Source organism: Mercenaria mercenaria, chromosome 19 (genome assembly GCF_021730395.1).
Source record: "Mercenaria mercenaria strain notata chromosome 19, MADL_Memer_1, whole genome shotgun sequence".
In the NCBI taxonomy this organism is placed as follows: domain Eukaryota; kingdom Metazoa; phylum Mollusca; class Bivalvia; order Venerida; family Veneridae; genus Mercenaria; species Mercenaria mercenaria.
Genome location: NC_069379.1, coordinates 31,452,931 through 31,476,985, shown reverse-complemented (window position 1 = coordinate 31,476,985; position 24,055 = coordinate 31,452,931). Strand labels below are relative to the sequence as shown.

Here is a 24,055-nt window from a genome sequence, read left to right as displayed (position 1 = left end):
GGGAAAGCAACAATATGGCTGCTGTTGATATATTTTTTTTTTGGTAATGTTGGTGCATTTTGTTAAAGAGTCTTTTTAACTTGTACATTCTAGTAATTTTTCATTTCCTTTGCAGAATGGACGTTCATCTATGCATGAAAGTTTTAGACTGATACCAAGACCACCACCAAATGCAGATGAAAGAACTTCGGAATCAGAACATGAAAGAGCAACATGGAAGCTCACAATTTACATGTCCTTCCTAAAAATATTGTTTACATTTGGAATTTCCATGATGATATTCTATGTAAAACCTATGTCAAAAGTTGGTAAGTAACAACCCCTAGGCCAAATCTTGCTACGTGACCTTTAAATTGCGTTTACACTTTGAATATCGATGCTGATCTTTTATGTAAAATCTGTGTAAACTGGTGGAAAGTGACGTTTAAATAGATTTTACATTTGGAATATCCATGTTGATATTTTGTTTAAAACCTATGCTAAAAGTTGTCATGTGAAAACCTTTGTCAAATGTTGGTAAGCCACAACTTTAAATAATGTTTACACATGAAATATCTAGGCTGATATTTTATGTAAGATCTATGTCAAATGTTGGTAAGTGACCTTTAAATAGTTTTTATGTTGGAATATCAATGTTGAAATACGACGTGAAACCTATGCTTAAGGTGGAATGCGCCCCAAATTTTTTTTGCCGAATTTTGTCCTGAAATTTATACTGTACAAAATTCAGGATATATGCAATTTAGTTCCGGTTTTACTTTGTCGCCATATTGTTCGAGTTTTTTGCTATTGTGTCAGAAACATGGCTCCTGACGTCACTTTTCGTGCAACGCCCAGTTCGTAATGCTCTTTGCATTTTTCCTTTCCTGCGCTCTAAATGTCGTATTAATGAAAAATACAAACTAATTTTCACTTTGCATTCAGAAAAGTAGCATTTTCTAAATGCAAAGTGACAAATATTTTAAATTTTTCATTGATATGACATTCAGAGTGAAAGGAAAAATGCCGAAAACATTCAGAACTGGCCGTTACACGAAAGGTGACGTCAGGGCCCATGTTTCTGACACAATAGCAAAAAACTTTAACAATATGGCGACAAAGTAAAGCCGGAACTCCATTGCATATATCCTGAATTTTGTACAGTATAAATTACTGGACGAAACATGTATAATGCGCACTGCATTTAGATAGTATTCAATGAAATTGGTTGAATTACATGGTTTGAGCTTTCAACTGATACCACAACACCTCGGCAACGTAAATTAATTTATATGCTTTACATCTAATCAGGAAAAACTGACATAATTAACAAAACAGTTTATTACCGAAATTTTATGCACTTGTGTGTGCAAATATAATTTATTTCAGAATATGTTTGTTAATTTGGCTGCTTTTGACAGATATGTCCAAGCTGAACTATAAAAGTGGCTGGAATTGGTCTGGTACAAGCTCAAAGGAAGTATACTATTTTGTGGCAAACATAGCAACAAGCGTATTAGGTCAGTTTTATGACACAATATAACTTTATATATATATACATCCATACAAACAAATATATTTAAAATTATACTTAACTTGAAAAGTTTAGGAATTTAAAAAAAAATTGTACAAAACATCTTTTACCATAGCTACAAATTTACGTCTAAGAAGGTCGTTTGCCTCATCAATAAAATTTACTATCGTATTGCATACCAATGATTTTCTAACGGACATGCTCAAATGTGTCTTCTGACAAAAGATGTCGTTTAAGATTTCCTACTTTGAACATTCAAACCAGAGTGAGAAAAATAGAACTTATTTACTTTTTTAAAAGTCTATATTAATTTAATTTTCATGAAGGAAAATGTAATTGAATGTTTTTTTTCCTCACTCGATAGGCTACATGTTTGGATATATCGCATGTACGACGTGTATGCAGCGATGGGCGTTTTCAGTACCTTTGGTTTTGGCCACGCCCCTTTCTATGGTTCTTCTCGTTGTTAACAAAAGCTGTGAGGGTGTTTTAATCAGGAGAGAAAGTATGCAAAATGTTCTATTTTCCTAATTCACAACAGAAACGAATGACAAAAAAGAAAGAGACAACCTTCGAATCTCATGACTATATTTATTTGAATAACTATATCGGTACTGTACGTAATATCAGAAAAAAATGAATCTTTAATTTTCCATTTAAATTACTAATATATCCAATACTTATGCTTATATATATGTGACAAATTAGTGCTTTGACATATATAAAACTAGTTAAGTTTACTGTGGCAAGGAATTGTACTGTTTTGACTGTTATAGGAAAGGATTTTAATGAATTAGGATCTGAATCATGTCACTTCTGCATCTAGCTGCCGGTTGTTTTTGGTGTATTTGTAACAGGAGATTGTTATGAGTTAGGATCTTTAAAAATGGCTGTTAACCTCTAGAAGCACACTTTCTGTTGTAAGTACAATGGAATGTAATACTGTTACTTTTCCAGATGGTGGCATATCGGATGCTTGTCCCAAGTTAGAGTCATCGGATATGACCCTTCTGCTTGTAGCCGCCGGCTGTCTGGTGCTGGCACAGGCTTTATCTACAGGATGGTTGATTTTCAGAAGTCAATCTATTGTGATGCTAAAGGAAGATCAGGTTAGACTAAGCATATTGTAGGGGAAAATAGCAATATTCAGACGTTTTGCTACTTAATTAAGATTGCTAATTTTCAGGATATTTAAACTTAAGATACATATTGAAAATGCAGCTCAACCGGCTCGTGGCTTTACGTAACAACCGGAAATTGTCGAAATTGTATTCGGAGAATACGGTATCAATCGGAAATTGCCGATCGGCATTACAGGTTTTCTGATGGTATGTGATGATGCTAAGTTTTACATTTGACCGATTTTGTTGAATGATTAATTTTTTCAATGGATTGATATTTTAAAGTTATTCTGGGTACCAATGTACAACTCTGCGCTGCTAGAACAATGGTTTATGTTAATGAGAAGGAACGAACACAATGACGAATGTCACGAAGATCCTGTGAAAAAAGCGAAACGATCTAAAATTATCATCTGTACAACTATGTATAGAGAGGTTAGTGAAACTATGATATTTTCCAAATGGAGATTTTTGTTACATTAACCTTTAGCCTGCTGGCGGCGAGTTATTCTGCCTTTACGACCAGTGCAGACCAAGATTAGCCTGCACATCCGTGCAGGCTAATCATGGTCTGCACTGTCCGCTATTCAGTTGGTAAATTTTCAGTGAACACCCCTTCAAATACTAAATGGTACTGCCCAAACTGAATGATGGACCAGTCCATTTTAGGAATTTAGCAGGCTAAAGGTTAAGTATATCTAAGACTTGATTCTGAGATGGGTCTCGTACCTGTTGTCATTGTTTTTGTACTATTGCCAAGGGTAAAACGTGTTAATAAGGCAGTGTTACGGTTAGACAGGAATTATTTTATTTGTATGGTATCGCCCCAGAAAGTGAATTTTCTCTTTAGTCTACCTAATCCTTGTCAAGGTTTTTTCGTGAATTGCAAGATTCATGTATATACTTTCCATCAATATGAGGGTCTGCGATAGTCGTAGTAGGATCATATTTATTTGTTTTGCAATATTTTCAAAAATACATTTTCATTGGCCCAGATGCATTTTGCATCAGACAAAATAATAATTCTGAAAAAAGCAATACATTTAAATGTTGCTTCTACACAACAGCATATTCTAAAAGTTTTATAACAATCCATTCATAAAATGAAGTTATGTTTTATATATAGAAACAAAAATACTGTGTCAAAAATGGTTGAAATTGCAATGGAAAACACTGCTGGCCCGCAAAACCGGTTTTGGGGATAAACTCAAAGCCAACCAATATATTTTGAAACAAGAGCTGTTTCCATAGGATGACACATGCCCCCGATGGCACTTTGAATGAATAGTTATGGCCGATGTTAGAGTTTAGGACCTTTGACCTACGGAGCTGGGTCTTGCGCGCGACACATCGTCTTACTGTGCCACACATTCATGCGTAGTTATTTTAAAATCCATGCATGAATGACAAAGATATGGACCGGACACGCCCATCAATGCACTATCATGAAAAATGACCTTTAACGTCTAAGTGTGACCTTGACCTTTGAGCTACGGACCTGGGCCTTGCGCGCGACACGTCATCTTACTGTGGTACACATTCATGCCAAGTTATTTGAAAATCCATCCATGGATGACAAAGATATGGACCGGACTCGCCCATCAATACACTATCCTTTAACGTCTAAGTGTGACCTTGACCTTTGAGCTACGAACCTGGATCTTGCGCGCGACACGTCGTCTTTCTGAGGTACACATTCATGCCAATTTATTTGAAAATCCATCCATGGATGACAAAGATATGGACCGGACACGCCCATCAATGCACTATCCTTTAACGTCTAAATGTGACCTTGACCTTTGAGCTACGGACCTGGTTCTTGCGCCCGACACGTCGTCTTACTGTGGTACACATTCATGCCAAGTTATTTGAAAATCCATCCATGGATGACAAAGATATGGACCGGACACGCCCATCAATGCACTATCCTTTAACGTCTAAGTGTGACCTTGACCTTTGAGCTACGGACCTGGGTCTTGCGCGCGACACGTCGTCTTACTGTTGTTCACATTCATGCCAAGTTATTTGAAAATCCATCCATCGATGACAAAGATATGGATCGGACACGAAAATTGCGGACAGACAGACTGACAGACCGACAGACTGACAGACGGTTCAAAAACTATATGCCTCCCTTCGGGGGCATAAAAATTAAACTGTCCTATTAGCAACCTCGAGGTTCGTCAGAATGATGTATTACATCAATTGATTCATCTTGTATTAAGAAAGAAATCAAGAAAAAACGTGTTTCGGAAATAATGGATAAAATGGCTGTGTGAGAGTGTGGTTGTGCAGCCAGAAATTTGATTTGTCAAAGGCCCCAGGTCCTTAAAATAAATAACCTTTCAAAAGTAGTGTCCTCATTGTGCATTTAGTGTTTGTCCGTAATATTCATATGTAATATCTGCTCTTTTTGTATGTTTGTTTTGAGGATAACACTATAAAAACAAAAAGTTATTGTTCACTATTGAAAAAAATATGTGTAATCGAGAGTTTGTTAAATTTGAACAAACTGATCCCGTGTTGTGTTTAAGAGATCAAAGTTCTTTAATGTGTTGCATTCAGCGTTGTTTAAACCTGCGAATGTTGTAAGCATAATTAATACGTTTTCGCGGGGACTTATTTGCGATACAATAGAAAAATATATTTAGTATTTTTACATGTTATTAATCGTGTATTATTTTAGTATTTTTTTTGTTAATTCTCAGGCTGACTATGAAATGCGGCAGCTTCTAGAGTCTATACAAGGTATAAACCTTGCCCAAGGTGACGGTGGAAGACATTTTGAATCTCATGTGTTCTTTGATGGGGCGGTAAAGGATAAGAATCCAACAGATTTTGTTCTGCAACTAGTATCCTTGGTAGAATCAACTTTAGGTAATGTTTTCAGTTGGTTTAGTTTGCGATATGACTTGCGTTTTAATACATCGATTTCTTCAGAGCATATGTAAATATTGATATATAATGCTCAGTAATATGGATATCTTTTTGCTGCCGGATTTAAGTTTTGTTCCAGGTTATCGAAATCAACGTATTGTTTTAGATTGAACTGTTTACCAAACATGTATATATGCACATAAATTAGGGGAAACATTTATGTATGGATGGATGGATGGATGCATGCATGCATGGGTGCATGTATGTATGTATGTATGTATGTTGTATGCATGCATGCATGTATGCATGTATGTATCTATGTTGTATGTATGTATGTATGAACGATAGACACGTATGCATATAACATAAACAAATCGTAAAACAATTACACAAAATGACCATACAAACACTTAAAGGAACGCAGTGGGGCACCGCCTTGGAACTGTCAGTGGTAAAATATGAACACTAATTGGGAGTGTAAATCGGTTGTTTGCTCACAAATCCTCACTATCCAAACCATGTTCCAAAAATACAGGACAGTGTAAATGAAAGAAAAAAAGTTATCCCCCACAAGCTGAACCTCTTGCATACGTTTTGGTGACAAAACACACAAATATTTAAAATACAAAATTGCTCCCGCAGAGATAAGAATAAATAAAATACCATACAGTACTTCAGGGGAAAAAATGTTTTCTTACTCAATGATATAGACATTTCAGAAATTGCCTCGCAATTGTTTGATTTGGAAAACTTTTATTTCAAATCAGTTCATATGTATAACTATGTATAACGAAACAAAAAGTAAAAAAAAATGTGATAATATTTTCTACTTCTTTTTAAAGTTTTGGTTAAATTATTTGTAATGTTTGATCAAATTTATTTGCGTATACAAAATAGAATATAACTGACATTCTTCTTTTATCCAAACACTTAATTTATATGGAACTTTACTTCCTGTTTTTAAAACTGTTAAAAATATAACTACGATGTAATAAGGCCTCATATATCTAATGTATATAGAAGATAAATATATTTGTATTTATTTCGTAGCCCACTACATCACAATACAAGTACCACTCGAAAGGTACTCAACACCAGTTTTTATCTTATCCGAGGCTCGTTGATTTATCATTCTATTTCATAAACTGGTATGATTTATCAAATCGCCGATAACCTGTATGACCTGTGATAAAGTATTTTATCAATATTTAAGCACTTGAAATATTTACATATACACACCTTGACGGGTTTTATGAATAGTGTAACGAATTTATATACTGTTATATTTGTTTATTTTTGGGAACAATCTTTCTTTAGTTAAAGACCTTTGATACCCATTTCGCACTTTTTATATTAACGTCGAATGTAGTTAGTTCTCATCAAATGTATTTAGATTTAACAATGTATAGAATAATTGTCAGTGCAGAGTAATATACATTTATACTGAATTTATCGATACATCTAATAAGTGTGTGTTATTTAATACCTAATAGACAATACTGTTAATATACAGAAACTTTTAATTGACGTGTTTTACATAAGCTATATGTAGCTTTTCTTTCTATTTCAAACGTCTGTAATAGGAGCATTCTTATTTGGCAAACAAACATTTCGTTCAATACAGCAGTGTGAGACCTCATAAGAAAATAAGGCTGTACTATTTTAAGTCATTTTCAAAGAAACAGTTTGGGAATTGTTGTATAATTCAGGTGTGAAAGCAGAAACATGCAGTAAGACGATGACACCATACGGTATGACCTTGACCTGGAGACTGAATGCAGATCCAGGTCAAACTGGAATGATTTTCAAGATCCATTTGAAAGATAACTTCAAAGTAAGATCTGCGTAACATATTATTATAGATGTACACACTATGGTAGTCCTTTTTATTGTGGTTTTACATTGCTAGTGTTGTATGAATGAACTAAAATAGTGATCAGACTCTCGCATCTCCTGGAAATTTTGCTTTCTATTATCTAGTATAATAAAATCTATAATAAGGTCCTTTGGAAGCATAGAACAACCATGCACAATGATAGCAGAGTCTGTTAATGAGAGATAGTAAATGTGAAACTCCACTCATGGCGCTTAGCAATGGCTTCAGCGGAACATTATTACACAAATATTGAATGAACCCTGTGGTTGCAAATGATGAGAAAATATACCAATACCATGTTACAGACATTTTACTGTCGCCACACGGCAGATAAAAACTGCATAGAATACAACCAAGCACAATGATAGCAGACTCGGTTTATAACAGAGTTTGTTCATGAAAGGTAGTAGAAAGGGAACTCCACTCACGGCGCCTAGCAATGGCTTCAGCAGAACTTTATTACACAGATATTGAATGAACCCTGTGGTTGCAAATGATCAGAAAATATACCAAGACCGAGTCCAAATACGGAGAGACATTTTACTGTCGTCACACGGCACTTACAGACTACATAGAATAGTTACAGCCAAGTACAATGATAGCAGACTCGGTTTATAAAAGAGTCTGTTCATGAAAGATAGTAGAAGGAAAACTCCACTCACGGCCCCTAGCTATGGCTTCAGCGTAACTTTATTACACAGATATTGAATGGTTACAAAGGGTCAGAAGATATACCAAGACCAAGTTCAAGTACGGGGAGACATTTTACTGTAGCCACCCTGCACTTAAAAATTGCTGTTATGACGGTTAATGAAATCTGTACGAAGATCCTTTGGAAGCATGCAACCAAGCCCAATATTAGCAGACTTGGTTTAATTGGATGTATTAATGTGAGGTATTGAAAACTGTAACACCATAAACGATGTTTATCCAATTTTTTCTCTATCGCTTCTTTGTTAGTTCTGAGTCGTATTTTTATCAATTCAAGGTTTTTTTTCTTCGAGTGATTTAGAAGTATACTCAATATATTTCCACCAATAATGTCTTGCAAAATTAGCCATTTAAGTACACACATTTTTTTGTAATGGACAAATACTTGTGTATACTTTAAAAAATAAAAAAAAAGTCTTTAGTACATGAATTGAATGATTATCCTCCGGATGTATATACATATATTTTTTTTGTGTTGAAATTGATACATTTATATATATGAGCCGGGCAATGAGAAAACCAACATAGTGGCTTTGCGACCAGCATGGATCACGACCAGCATGCGCATCCGCGCAGTCTGGTCGGACCAATGCTGTTCGCTTTCAAAGACTATTACAATTAAATAAACTGTGATCGAACATAATGGATCCTGACCAGACTGAGCGGATGCTCAATCTGGTCTGGAACTATGCTGGTCGCAAACGCACTATGTTGGTTTTCTCTTGGTGTGGCTCATTTGTTTATATTTCTCTCGATTCAAATTTTAAATGAAATCAAAGATATAAATAAATATTTCGGGTTTGTTCATGTAGGTGAAGAACAAGAAGAGGTGGAGTCAGGTTATGTACATGTCCTATGTATTGGATTTTCTCATGGGTCAAATGGACGATGGTAAGTGTTTTTGTTATCAGGGTTTCATTTATGCTATATTCTTTGCCTTTATTTGTGGATCTGCATGTTTACAACATTAGAAATATAGGCAAACATTGAGATTACTTGACATTACTCAAGTTTTTCACTGAACATTTGGTTGACAAGTATAACTGTCATATATTTCATTTCGCTGTAAAAGTTCTAATGCACCCCAGGAGGTAAAATGTGAGATTTGAAGGATGAGTCACAATAATTGTAAACTATATCTAATATTTTGCCTACGTAATTTCTGACAAGAATTTCAGTCTTAATTTAACTATAGTCACCTCCGAGTACCTACATTGGCGTCTCTACATATATGATAGTGTCAATACAGAAGGCATTGCGTGTCCAGACCCTTCCTTGGTTCTGAAGAATGGCAAGTGTAAAACACCAACACAGATAACTTTTTCCCACGCAATGCTCGTTATTTTAGCTGGAGGAACCTCCAGTGGCATAAATCCAAATTTTGAAAATTAGTCAGGATTCTCGAGTTCGATACCCAGCTCCTCAATGTAAAATAACTAATATAATTTTGATAAGGGTCCATTGTATGCATGTTTTACATCCTGCATGCTACAGAACGGGAATAAAACTAGAGATGGATCGTCTTCTTTGTGTTGCTTCTCCACTTACAGTCTGCTGAAGTAGTCTTCGATTTAAGATATTTTTGGCTATAAATAAACTTAAACGTTCAAATAATTTGCAAACTATTTACACCGTTACGTCATTTTGTTTCCAAGCTACCGACGACGAATCGTATATTTTGACAACCGATGCTGACGTTAGATTCACACCTGATTCAGTTGAGGCGTTACTCGATCTTATGACACGTGACCATAGTGTGGGCGCGGTTTGTGCTAGGACACACCCATTGGGTAGTGGTCCACTTCTCTGGTACCAGGTTTTTGAGTACGCCATTGGTCATTGGTTTCAAAAGGTACCTTTTTTACTTTATGGAATTCACATGAAATATTTATTTTCATTTGTTTTGTTTTACGTTACAAAGACCCATAATTATTTTTCGCTATTTTGTAACAGATTTTCCGTAGATCATATTACAGCTAAATTTAAATTCTGGTTATAACTCTCAACTATATTTTTTTATGTGCAAGTGTTTATAATAATGTATATATACAATTTGAAGCTGAAAGAACAGCACAGAAATAAAGAAAATTTATACGGCTTATCTCCCTAAACTTTTTCAGACAAGTAAACTTTCAAAGCATATATTGCATTGAATAACAGATATAATAAATAATAAATGATATGAATTAATTGTTTGTTTCTGGAGTACACGCATTTGTAAAAATGATTAATCATTATTATACCGACCAAACATAGTTCTACACTGATTTTACTTTTTTTCTAATACTTTTACTCCCTGCAACAGGTAACTTCGAGAATAACAGTTTCTTTTTGTCTTATCTTGAAACGCAGATAAGAAGTGATCTAACAAAGAAAAGGAGTTCACAAATTAGAAAGTTATCGCCGTTTTTCGAATTTTACTGTCAGTTTTGGCAGTGTTGCAACGCTGAAACATGAGCATACATACATAAATGATAACCAAGGAGAATATCGATTTATGAACGTCTCAGTTAAACCAGTCAAATTATTTGAATTAACAGACACTGGAATTCTTATATTGTACTGATCACTATTACGTGACTCAAACCGAGCCTGCAACAATTCTGTTGTTTTCCACCCCCTTTTTCTATTTCCGTATAAAATTTATATAAATGACCAGTTCATTGTTTGTACATTGTATAATATAACCTGTCTGTATTCAGTGCATGTTTTCTAGATTAGTATATCAACAATTTGAAAACAATCTGTAAACATTATTTTCTGATGTATTGTAATAAAATACTTAATGAATGGCGTACCAGTCAATGGTCAAAACTATTGACCTGCAGACCATATGGCTTACTTGTCAATAGCCAAAACTATTGACCAGTAAATCATTCAATAAAAGTTTACTATACATGTACTATTCTATCTGACAGGCTGCTGAACATGTCCTTGGATCAGTGTTGTGTTCTCCAGGATGTTTCAGCGTTTACAGATGTAAAGCTATAAGAGACATTCTACCACAGTATGCTTCCAATGTAGAACATGCCTTCGATTTCCTTACAAAGGACATGGGAGAAGACAGATGGTTCTGTACCCTTATGGTATATATTGGTCGTATTTCAGAACATCCGTTTTGTTTGAAATGTATAAATAATCTCATTCCAATGTTTGACATGGAATTCCATTAACATTGATTTTCTATATTTCAATGTTTTAACAGTCATTTTTGTTTTCCTGTTCTAGGTTTGAAAATGTAGACAACCCTTTGCGTAATTTGAACCATTGTTCTCATGTTCAGTATAACTACTAGAAATCAGGGCCGAAAAGAGTTTTAATTTTCATAGCCTTTTTGCAAAAACGACTTGATTTCAAGTGTTTTAGATATCCTCTGAAATCGTCTTTGGTTAGAGATTTCAACTTTCTGAATTGAATTGATTTACATGAATAAAGCACAGTCTCATTTTGTACTTGCTTCAGGTACAGAGCGGTTGGCGTATAGAATATTGTGCCGCGTCAGAAAATAGTACTCATTGTCCCGAAGACTTTGATGAATTCTTTAAGCAACGTAGACGATGGGTGGCATCAACCATAGCAAATCTCATGCTTCTGGTCAAAGAATGGCACATTAGTATGACATATTTCTTCTTCTTCTTTTAAGTGGTGTGATATTGATGCTTCGACATATCGACAAAACGTAAAGCATATCCATGACGTGATTCCATCGTCGCTGAATGCTGATGTAACAAATAAGCGTATTACAGTATAATGCAATAATCCATTGGCAGAATTATCATTCATGTTTGTGCCTCTGAGATTATATTTGATTATACAGAATTATGACAAATAGAAATTGACCAGTCACGAGCATTTAGTATCAAACTGGCCAAAAAACCAGAGTAAATACTTAAAATGAATTCTAGCACGTTAGAACATTAAACCACCTTTGATCATACGCTGTAAGCCTGGTTTTATTCAAGAGTTTTCAGTGGTCATGCTAACTTCTTTTCGGCTGATTAATCAATAGGGAAACATACACCTTAATTCACGTTTTCTTATTTCAGTTGCGAAATTAAATCACCGTGTATCGTTTGTTTTTCTGATTTATCAAGCGATTCTGCTATTTGCAACCTTGATAGGGCCAAGTTCCGTAATACTTGTTGTGTCAGGTAGGTACAGAAACAATGATTTCGTTAGTTTTGTTGAATTAACATTGTCCTTCTTTTACTCACAACTGGTGGCGTGTTTGCAAGGGATTATACGTTTAAATCAGTGTGTTCGGGATACAATATACCGTGTCATTTAGCCGAAATCAATATTTTGTGTCGTAAAATAGACACACATTGCCTGTTTTTCATTTTCTGTATAATAATTTTTAAAAACAAATAATTGTTTGTAGGTCTCGGTTATATCTAGAATTTAATACTATGCAAAGCTTCATTTTATATCCACAAAAAGTATTTGACTATAATGATACATGAATATTATGAACTTCTTTTTTGAACAAAAGTAAAATTATATATTTAATATAATCGAATGTAACAATACGAGCTAATATTGATTTTAGGTGGCCTGAAGTACGGCTGGAACTGGGGTGCAAATTCATCACTTGTGATCCAATTAATTATATGTGTTGGATTTACTATGACATGTCTTATGACGTCATCAAAAACGCAGCTGAATGCAAGTATTTTTAAAAAATTGATTCAAGGTAGTGAACCCGTGTATAATGGTATATTCCGATACTGTCACTGTAACCATTTCTCGTATACATGGGCTATCATAGTTATGGCAGAAGAATGACCGAATAACAGACAAGCAGACGATAGAACATGGAAATTGTCGAATGACATTACGGTTCCACTGCAGTTAAGGTTTAGCAAAAAAAATATCTGGAAAATGTCATCACATATAAGTTAGAATATACCAAACATTAAAATTTTTTACCATATGTAAGGTCTACATTTAACTGAATTTTATTTTCTATTTGTATACGCCCGTCTTGATTGTGCATATTATATGGAATCACCCCTGGCCAGCTGGCGACTCCGGAACAGTTGGCCGCTCTCTAACTTGATTTATCAGCTCAATAATATTTAACCTAAACCATATTGATACAGAATGGGTGTTTCTGTATGATCTGACCAAGATAGATTACTAGCGAGGTCGATAGATACTTGCGAAAATCGAAAGAACAATCGAGTTCATCCTACATATTTACAACGGAATAATTAGTGTACATGCAGTTTTTTCCTCTAAAAGGCCATTGGCAAAGTGCAACTATGATGCACTTGGTTGTTAAATATTCGCTTAATTTCAGGTGGCAAAGCTCCTAACATTTTTGTACGCTGTGATAATGACGGCTGTGGTAGTTGGCACCGCAGTTCAGATAGCTTCAGATTTCAATGGGGATCCGTCAGCAAAAGGGAACAGTAACTATATATTTATTGAATAAAAGTATTTATCGATGAACATTTATCAATTATCATTTGGCAATGAGCAATAGCTATTGTCATCTAGCATTTGCCTTTTAGTGAGCGGTATATGCCATATAGTATTTGGTATGCAGCATTGAGCATTAAGTATTTGGCATACATCATTAAGTAAATTAGCATGCAAAGATACCGTAGTGTTGATATACTCTAAGAGTTTTGTACCATAGCCCGTAAATATTATCCTTATTGACAACAAATTCTTGAATTAAACCTGTAAACAATAAATTTGTAAGAAGTTTGTGAAAGGAAATACGTTTTAAACAGACGTTTCATCTCATCATGTTAAACTGTACCTTCTTGGGAAATTGTTTTCACAATGAGTGAAACATATCAAATGTATTATTCACTGGTATACTTCAAATTGAGTAAACTTTGTTAAACCCATTAATATACATGCACTATAAAAGGAAAAAATGTTTTGAATACCATATCTTATAATAATTATATTTTAGATATGTAGTTCGATGAAAACGATTTTAAACTTGCACTGAAACCGTATATTATTGCAGTAATCAGTGATAAGATAAAATTTTCAACAACAACCCTGTATATTGGAGTTATGGCGGCGATATTTCTTCTTGCTGGCATGCTTCATCTCAGCGAGTTCGTGTACTTACTTCATGGTGTATGGTATTTACTGTGCCTTCCAGCCGGCTATCTGATCCTGATGATTTATAGCATTTGTAACATCACTGATAGGTCATGGGGTAAGTGTAATCTTTAAATATATTCCTCTTGACTGGTGCAATATTTGCTTCATGGCTTTTGGTGTCCATTTTATTATGATGATTTACAACTGATAAGGGTGAGTATAATTTAATTACAGATATATATTCTAATTTGAATCTTCATGGTTGGGGCAATATTTAGGTCATAGCGTATAGTTTCTCCTGCGTCTTTTAGCCAGCTGTCTAATTCTGATGATTTATAGCACTTGTAACACTGTAATAGGTTATGGACTAAACGTAATCTTCATGTACATTCCTCTTGACTGGTTCACTAACTTCATAGCGTATGGTAATTCATATACTGTCCATGAACTATCTAATTCTGGTGATTTACAGCATTTGCAATACAACTGATAGGTCATTGGGTAAGTATTTCACGACTATATTAAGACTGGTCTGTACTTTCTTGACAGCACATAGTATCTGCTATGCTTTTCAGCCGGTGATATATAGCATTCTGTTTTAACGGATAGGTCATTTGATAAGTTTAAAATAACAAATACACCCAGACTTGCTGGAGAGACCACTACTATTAAGGGACCACTTGTAGTAAGAGACAATGTTTACAATTCATTTTTGTGTTGTTTAGGAACAAATTATCATGTATTAAGAAACCCTTTGTATTCAGAGAAAACTGAAGAGGTCTCTAGATGCAAGTTATACTATATATTCCTACAAAGATAATGTGTCTTTTTATTGCGGACAAAAAAATGCAGACCATCCTTCCTCTAAAATACAGACGCTTCTGGCCGCGTTCTTGTTTTGATGCTGTTCCAGTCGAACTGCTAATCCATTGACATTTAAGTACATGTCTTAATATTGTTTGCCTTTGATATCCTATGTGTTAGAATGTCACGCAACGAAGTAGGAGACAGTTTGAGCTATAATACCTTCACGTTTCATGTCATACCGTACCGAGCTACATGGTCGTGAAAAATCCAGATATATCTCAAGTTCGCCAATACACGTTCTGAAAAATCTGCGGCGCGACCGAATTCTTTTTAACTTTATATGGCTCGTTTACACATTACAAGAGCATCGTGCTACTATTGGGAGGGGCTCGGACGGTGTCTGCTTAAATAGGACAGTGACAATACAAATTAAATTTTGTTCCAAATTTATACTAATATTACCTTCAGTACCGCCCGGTCCCAATATTGGCAAAGTCAAAGCATCCTTAAGCGTCCTAACAGGCACCGCCCGATGTAAGATAACCGTCCGGCAGCTAGCGGTTTTCTTTAACCCGCGCGATAACTTTACTGCACAGTTTTATGCCCCATTCACTGTCAAATATGTATGACCGGACTCTTATAAGTACCATACTGGCGCCACCTCTCCTCTCTATCAGACTTGAAATCGACCTGGCCGGCATGTCTTTGCAGGAAAACTTTTCCCGACTGTTCGTGGCCGCGTGAATAAATCGCTCAACGTATAATTTATAAACGTTTGTAATAGCATCGTTAGTAATCGGGCCGAAACAGTTTTATCTGTGACTGAAGTATTATCGAGAGGGCCTTGTCTTACCCCCGTGTAATGTTATTTTTAAATTGTCAACAGAGTGAAGCCCTCAAAAGGCTTCACAGTTCAATAACAAGTGCTTTTTAACACAAATACATATATTAATATCATTTCAACTAGTTTGACAGCAAGCTTGGCAACTGTCATACTTCTGTATGAAATCGTTACAATGTAATTATGAAATCAATGAAAGCGAAATGAAATGCAGACTACACCTGGCGCATACAAATCAATACATATAGGTATATGTAAGTATTTATCACGTAATTTTCATATTCTTCATTAGTGATTCTGTATTTTCTACATGGCGTATCGTGCCTGTTGTGCTTTCCAACAGGATATCTAATCCTGATGATTAACATTTGTGATACCAATGACAGGTCATGGGGTAAGTAGAATTGTTATGTAAATATTAGTATTCCTCATGAGAATTTCTAAATTTGCATCATTGCATATCGAACTTGCTATGCAGCAGGGTATTTAATCCTGGTGATTTTCAATATTTGTGAGATTACTGACAGGTCATGGGGTAAGTAGAATCGATATGCAATATTTATATTCCTCATGAGAATTTCTAAATTTGCATCATTGCGTATCGTACCTCCTGTGCCTTCCAGCAGGATATTTAATGCTGGTGATTTTCAATATTTGTGATATCGCTGACAGGTCATGGGGAATGTAAAATCGTTATATAATATTTACATTCCTCATGAAAATTTCTTATTTTGCTTCATGGAATATTTGATTTTGCTTCGTAAGAACGAAAGGTCTTGGACTAATTATGATACAATAATAAATGAAGAGTATGTAATTCCTCACGATTATTTCAACAAATATGTAATTCCAGTTATTTATAGCAGCTGTTTGATCACTGCATGGGAAAACTAATTGCAATGATAGATTTATACGACCTAATTTTCTTCTGACTGCATGGCATATATTATTTGATATATTGTTCAGCTTGATATGTTATCTTGATGATTATAGCATTTGTTTTCTTAACTAAAGACCATATCAAAAATATAATAATACAACAACAAATACTATATTACTTACTTTCTTATAATTTGTTAAATATTTGCTTTATTGAAATTCTTGTGATTTGCCTATCTCCTCATATCTAATTATGATGTTGTGAAGAATACATTTATTAAATTGCTTGTAGGTAAATAATTGAAACTGTTGTCCGAAGTCTGAATGACCGAGGACTAATAATTTTGTCTTTTGCCCGGCAAAACATTCAATAAGACATTAGAAATGATTTTTTTTCAGAATTGATTTCTTTTCAGTATTGTTGCCTTGAGTCTAGCAAGCTTCTGGTGAATTATCGACCTGTCAATAGAACATACTATGGACCGCTGATTTATGCTTTTAGTCATTTCATAATACTTATTATATAACATATCGTCTTTTAGTATTATACAAATATTTAGTATTGTCACAGGAGTTTCATATGGACGTTTGTATGTTTGCTACATGGTGCATTGTGCCTACTAGGCCTTTTGAGTCTGATAATTTTACCCGTTTTAAAATTGTAACTGACAGTTAATAGATTAAGCAAAAAAGCACATAAATCATACTGGTATAGGGATAAACAGCAGAAAAGACTTAAGTCGTTATATAATATTCATATATCACATGTGCTTGTCTTTTATATACATGCGATAAGTTCGTTCAATGATGTTGTGCATGTAGTATGATGATAGAACGACCATCTATTGTTCATGGTATTTTTATATCAAGTAAAATGAAGTACTCCTGATGTTTTGAAATTCCTTCTCACCTAAGTCGAACACTCCTTTCGGTGTGCAGACAATTTTTTTTCTTGATTCTTTTTTTTTGCAAATTGTCGATATTCTTTTCGATTTTCAGATAAAAGTTGTCTTCTCTTGAAATTGTTTGATGTCCTCGGTGTGCAGACGATTTTGCTGCCTTTTTTAATTGTCCTATATTTTCTAGTATAAATTCAATAAACATATTTTGCCAAAGGAATAGTATGAAAATCAGCATTATTGTATTAAAGTTGTCAATGATTTACATTGAAAGGTATCAGAAATGCTATATAAACTACACATTGTTTTATAACTTGCGCCTTGCTTCATGTAGTTGAAATATTCTAATATTTATCAAATGCAAACATAAAACTAGAAATTATATTGCAATCAAAAGAAATATACCACTTTTTAAAAACTTTTATAATGGAGAGAGATAATTACACAATTTCATAAAATGGTATTGAAATATAAATTTCCAATAAGGATATGTCTCTGTGTAATGGGTCTTTTTGATCTTGAAATAAATCTCTAACAGAATACATGAAGACTCAAAATGTCACAAAATGTTGCTCAAATGTGATGAATAAGTTTAAAAAGTTTCCTATAGATATTATTGTATTTTGACACACTCTATTGTCATATTGACACAAAGAATGACTGTGCACATCCTTTGCGATAATGAAACAAAAATGTTGACTGTTATTGATGTAAATTTTAGATTTTAATGTACATCAACCTTACTAAAAAATCTTTCACACTTGTTCTTAACCCTTGCCATGCTGGGCACGATTAATTATGCCTTTGCGACCGGTGTAGACCATGATAGCCTGCACATTCATGCAGTCTGATCATGATCTGCACTGTTCGCCATTCAGCACCTCTAATAAAATGGTGATACGCGATACAGTATGAAGAAAAAAGCCACACAAAAAATTCAGAACATTAAACTATCCTTGTAAAGCATAAAACCGCTTGTTTGTATATAAAACAGTTTGAATTTAAATGGGTAATGTTTGTATTTTGAACAGGTACCAGGGAAGTGAAGACACATTCTGTATTGTCTCAGCAACGAAGCTGGCAAGACACGTTAAAAAGCTCCTTCAAGTCATTTTTCTTGTGAGTTCTATTGATGTCGCAAAATGAATTTTATGCATTTTAAGTTATGAAAATGTTTAAATTAATCATAAGTCGTTTTCGTCAGTCTGCTAAAGACGCATCAAACGGAAAAAAAGACTTCATGAAAAAAACCCGTTTTATTTCCAAAATTACATAAGCTTGTTCATATATATAAATGCAGAGCAACAGGCTTCAAAGAATAAGTATGTTTTAGTTTTCCTGTCAGCGGAGTTCGCCAGAGCAAAAATTGCAATGTATATTAACAGTTTATTTTTTGCACTTGTCCAAACACATGTTGTTTTCATTTTAGCTGCTGTTTTACCAAACCAGCAGAAACAAAAACAATTGCCATCCAGACGGAGACAGTACATAAAACAAGAGGGTCCAGGACGACCTCTATGTCAGAAGGCACAGACGCCGGTATTCACGATGGGAATGTCAACCTAGGGGAAGACATTAACAAGTGATTTTAGTTTGTCTATAGGAAGCATACGAAGAGCTGTTCTACTCGCCGCGGCATCGGAGTCAGCGCCGGTGCCAACAGATTGGCACAAGATTAGATGCAATTTCATTTCTTGCTTTATTTGATTCAAACTATAATAGTTGTTCATGATTATCACCATTATCATGTGGCACAAGGTCCTTGACCACGGCATCAATATGTCATTTATTGCGCCTTTTTAACCTAGAATTCAAGGTTATAGTTTTAATTCACAGTCACTGATAATAACGCTTAGCTTGTTATTTATTTTTCGCTAGAACTATCTAAAATAAAGAAACAACTACATCGTTTTTAGATTAAAACTGCGCGTAAGATCGTTGACCAACTGCTAACAATATGAACACCTGTCTACATGGTCTATAGAAATATTGTTTTGATCCATGCCCTTATGCTTTCTTTAGGGTTGTTGGGGTGATTGTCGTCGAACATGTGTTCCTATTTTTTAGACATTGATCAATATGTTGTTTTGACAGTATGGTTATACCTTAAGTAGGAAATTTTGAAGATGTTAGAAAAAACATCAAATTGACGTTTTAACCTGTATGTAATAATTATATTTCTAAATACTAAATATACAGTAACGCTTCTTAAAATCAAAAGTTCTTAGTGTTGTTTATAAGAAATACCATATATGGCGTCATCATTCCAGGTCTGTGAACGGAGAAATGTATCTTAGCATGATACCTGAGGAGAAACTTGGAGAAAGATCATTTAGAACATGTATGTATTAGAATATATTGATTTGTAACATACTGTTTATATAGAAACCAAAGAAAATGTCTGTAAATGTCTATAAACTTATATATTGGATAGAATCAAACGAAATTCTTACATACTGCTTTATGATAACTGCTATTTAGGAAAACACTGGTTATGTTTATAATGATAGATTTACAAAGCTGTTTCTTATTTCTAATGAACTGGCATTGCTTTGACATCATGGAAATGCGAAGCGTTCAAGGAGTCGCAATGCGATGTCAGAGCATTTTTGCATTTGTAAGAATTGCATGTTATGTATATTTTCGACAGTCATATAATTATCTATAACTCTCAATCAATATGAGAAAATGAAGGTGGATCGATAGATATATCAGATATTAATTACGATTAGGCAATTTTTAGTTTGGTATGAAGTGCATAAGTGTATTAAGTGACGCGTTACTGCCTTCGGTCTCTACTCAAAACACACATCCTAGACTGCTAACCTACAATAGGGTTCACCAAAATTCAAAAGAAGCAATAATATTCTCGAGATGTTTCATTGTTATCAGTGTCATGCAGACATTTTTTTGCATTGACAGTAAATACATGTATACTTTTGAATAATGGATATAAAGGATAAATATAACTTATCCACGCACTTTTTAGTATTATTTATTAAGATGGAATCAATAACTTCAGTTTTAATTACAAGCAGCAGCATTTCCACATCAGATTGTAACTCTCTCCCTCTTCCTCTTTCTCTCTCTTCTTCTTCATCCTCTTCTCCGTTTAAAAAAATCTAATCAGAAGTTTTACCAAGTCTTAACTCTGTTAGGCTGTTATCTTACTTCCCTCTTATATTCGCTTTACACGACACATATGTTGAACGCATGAAATATGAAATTGGAAGACAAAACAGTTGACGATGGCTAGCAGTCAGCATTTATTTTAGTAGAATAAACACCTAGATATTGTTCATATGAAAACTTTAGCGCCAAATAGATCTAAAATATGTCACCGGAAAGAAAGAAATTCCCTGTCAAAGCAGTCATTTTCGTTGGAGGCTCAATATTTTCCGGAAACAAATGGTATGTCGGAATGTGTCAACACGAATAAAAACTGTTCTATCATGCTGTAAAGTCTTTCAGAAAGATCTTATACTATTTTCAATCTTCTCCACAAGTAAACGTTTCGTGTATTTTGACGATAAAACATATGTGGCCTTTAAGGTTCTTTAAAAAGAGGTGCTTGGTCAGTGTCATTTTCCCAGAATGATAAAATCTTATTCATGTCTCATTCAAATGCATTAATTGTATTTTATACAATTTAAGCTATCTATGCAAAAGAGGATTATGACGATGAGGACACCGATTTGGATAATGATACAATATCTGATGTGAAGGACTGGCTGCCGTCAGATATGGTGTGTATAATATATGTATCGGCATCTTTGCGCACAAAAAGTGGTACCCGTTACGTGGACTATGTGTTCTAAAACGTACCCTGATTAAAGTGTTTGTTTTAGTGTTAGAGAGAATTTAGAGCGATGGTATCTGACAGTATTTGCAAGTATTTACTAATAGGTACTAACTAAGCAGAGATGACAAAACGAACGGCTTTTGTATTACATCTGTATTTCTTACAATAGTTACATGAAACACAGGCAGTACAAGGGTGCTGAGGGCACACTGGTTATACAGTCTTTATTTCGTAAAATTTGCAATTGTTTTGCTGTCGATATGTCAATATAAATCATATAACAGAGTTATCTGATTATTTTAATTAGTGCGGCATTCACTTTTTCTTTGTGACGTTCATATAAGAGTACATCGTTGTACATTTGTAATTAAGGTTGAAATACAAAAAAAAAGATGAAATCAAAATACTCTTTGTATTTCTCTTTTCAGAAAAACCTAGCGCGTAACTTCATTGATAACGGATTTGAAAATACCATGCTAATATCTGGTATGACAGAAAAGGAGTTAAAAGACATTGGAATCAAAAGTAAGTACATTTGGCCAAACATTTATTCAAGTTAATACATCTGGCTTTAAATATAGTATATAGTAAATAAGTTAAGGATGTATCTAAAACTGTATCACTGCGTACCAATTTGTTGCGTAACTTAAACTGTTAATGACAAAAACAACCGCCTTTCTAGAAATGGCATATGTCTTGGTTATAAATTGCCTTTTATTGTCAAGGAAAACATGTCCAAAATGCTTTATGTGAAAATATCGTATGTAGTAACTTATTTCAATAATGATTATAAAAAAATTGTAAAGGAATTATTTATTTAATCCTTTTTTTGTGCGAGTTGTAAATAATATCTAGTCAGTATTTTACTATATAATCGCGAAATAAATGTATTTTTTTTTTGTAAAATATACTTTATATCTAATAGGAAAAGGAATGAAAAAATACCTGCTGGAAGAAATAAAAAAGCTACCAGACTACGAAATACAAGCTGAAGTACCGGTAGGTAGCTTTTGGATATACAAACCAAGCAGATATACTCCTCGTTTAAATGGGTCAACAGTGTTGTTGTACTTATAAAATAGACCAATCTGACTAAAGTACGTGATCTTCTAAACGAAGATCTGAGAACGACCCATTCACATTCGTCTTCTGTATAATTTGGATTTCCAGTATTGCTATTTTTATTTTATCCAATCAGACGACTTGTTCGAATGTCAAAGAGTAAGAAAAATGTGCAGTCATTCTAGGGCTCGAACCCGGGACCCCTCGCTTACAAAGCAAGTGGCCTACCGACTGAGCTAGCCGGCTATCTGATACATTACGACATAAGAATTGTAAATATCAAAAGTCAAGGCTAAAGGTAGATTTGCAAGGTGTTGTAAGTTAGGCTCTGATTGGCTAGCGAAAGGGTCGTCAGAACGAGGCTATGAATAGGTCGTTCTCAGATCCTATGCGTAGCGTAATAGGAGATGTACTTCAGTCAGATTGAAAATAGACTAGCCCGGTTTATAGGTTGGTCCGGGCTACGGATATACGATATGAACTGTATTTTGTCATTATTTTTGAGCACAGATAGGTGGTGCTATGCTTCTTCCTCTTCAGTTTGGAACCGGCATTGTTTCCAAACATGTTCAATTATTTTATGAAGAGGACTTGATAGGTTTTGTTAACAAACCATATGTTTAGATTTGCTCTCTAATGTCAGGTGTCAACCTGCCTGACTTTTCAGTTTTAGTTTATTATACCAAGTAAATATAGAGCTATGGCACTCATGTTCGTCGGCGTCGGTCTGCATCCAGATTAAGTTTTTTATATAAGCTGATACCGCATACTTAAACTTCACACACGTGCTCAGTTTCCGTGTTCAGTTTTGCGTTTTTATAAAGTTATGCCCCTTTTTCAACATTCGGTAGTATTTCATGTAACTTGTTTAAGAGAAAGGGTTCATGGAATAGCCGAAAACTCTTGCCAATAAACAAGTTCATTGCATGAACTGGTTTTTTTTAATCTTCCTTAACTAAACTGTGTGAAAAACTGTGTGAGAGACTGCATTCTAGGGCTGTCTGAGCTATAACATTAGATCAATATTACTACCAGCCACAGGAAACTGAAATTCTATCAATAATCAAGCCAACACAAGTCTATATAAAAAGACCACCTCTATATAAAAATACACCAGGAATGCAAAACATTCACACCCCATCCACCACATGAAAACAAGAAAAAAATAGAAGTGCGCTTATGAACGGGTGGTTATATTCCTGGTGTTTTTATATAGAGGTGGACTTCTTAGATAAACTTGAGTTGGTTTGATTATTGATAGAATAGCATATGGAATTTTTTTTTGCGCGTTTGACTGTCAGTAGAGGTTCTGTCGCACAGTTTGTCTATGCAACTGCTTAGACACCACCATTTAGACTTGCACCAAACTTTACAAATGTTTTCATTGCCAAGCTTAGTTGTGCATATCGCCTGCATGGTCCGGTTCGATAATTTTCAGCGGAGTTTTGACTCTTGATTCTTCCAATTTTATGGCGTTTTGGCCTCTTCTCTTATATTACTGTCCAAATTAAGTGAAGTTATGACTCTTGATTTGTTGTAATTTACATTTTCCACGTAAGTGTTCTGATATCATCAGGTGGAATTACAATAAACTTCAC

General features: G+C 34.5%; 1 protein-coding gene across 4 annotated transcripts in view; it reads left to right on the top strand.

Annotated features, from left to right (window-relative positions):
- The window catches only part of LOC123542969 (uncharacterized), a 43,702-nt gene that overhangs the window by 10,404 nt on the left and 9,243 nt on the right, over positions 1 to 24,055 (top strand). For all 4 annotated transcript variants that reach the window (XM_045329026.2, XM_045329024.2, XM_053531413.1 and 1 more), the window contains 21 exons: positions 116 to 308; positions 1,401 to 1,499; positions 1,878 to 2,018; positions 2,471 to 2,622; positions 2,920 to 3,069; positions 5,343 to 5,511; positions 7,221 to 7,345; positions 8,911 to 8,989; positions 9,754 to 9,950; positions 11,017 to 11,184; positions 11,561 to 11,711; positions 12,145 to 12,249; positions 12,648 to 12,763; positions 13,401 to 13,512; positions 14,085 to 14,282; positions 18,625 to 18,712; positions 19,023 to 19,175; positions 19,864 to 19,934; positions 21,248 to 21,339; positions 21,824 to 21,920; positions 22,321 to 22,394. In XM_045329026.2, coding sequence (XP_045184961.2) covers positions 116 to 308; positions 1,401 to 1,499; positions 1,878 to 2,018; positions 2,471 to 2,622; positions 2,920 to 3,069; positions 5,343 to 5,511; positions 7,221 to 7,345; positions 8,911 to 8,989; positions 9,754 to 9,950; positions 11,017 to 11,184; positions 11,561 to 11,711; positions 12,145 to 12,249; positions 12,648 to 12,763; positions 13,401 to 13,512; positions 14,085 to 14,282; positions 18,625 to 18,712; positions 19,023 to 19,175; positions 19,864 to 19,934; positions 21,248 to 21,339; positions 21,824 to 21,920; positions 22,321 to 22,394 — 2,730 coding nt within the window. The remainder of the gene's footprint in view (positions 1 to 115; positions 309 to 1,400; positions 1,500 to 1,877; positions 2,019 to 2,470; positions 2,623 to 2,919; positions 3,070 to 5,342; positions 5,512 to 7,220; positions 7,346 to 8,910; positions 8,990 to 9,753; positions 9,951 to 11,016; positions 11,185 to 11,560; positions 11,712 to 12,144; positions 12,250 to 12,647; positions 12,764 to 13,400; positions 13,513 to 14,084; positions 14,283 to 18,624; positions 18,713 to 19,022; positions 19,176 to 19,863; positions 19,935 to 21,247; positions 21,340 to 21,823; positions 21,921 to 22,320; positions 22,395 to 24,055) is intronic.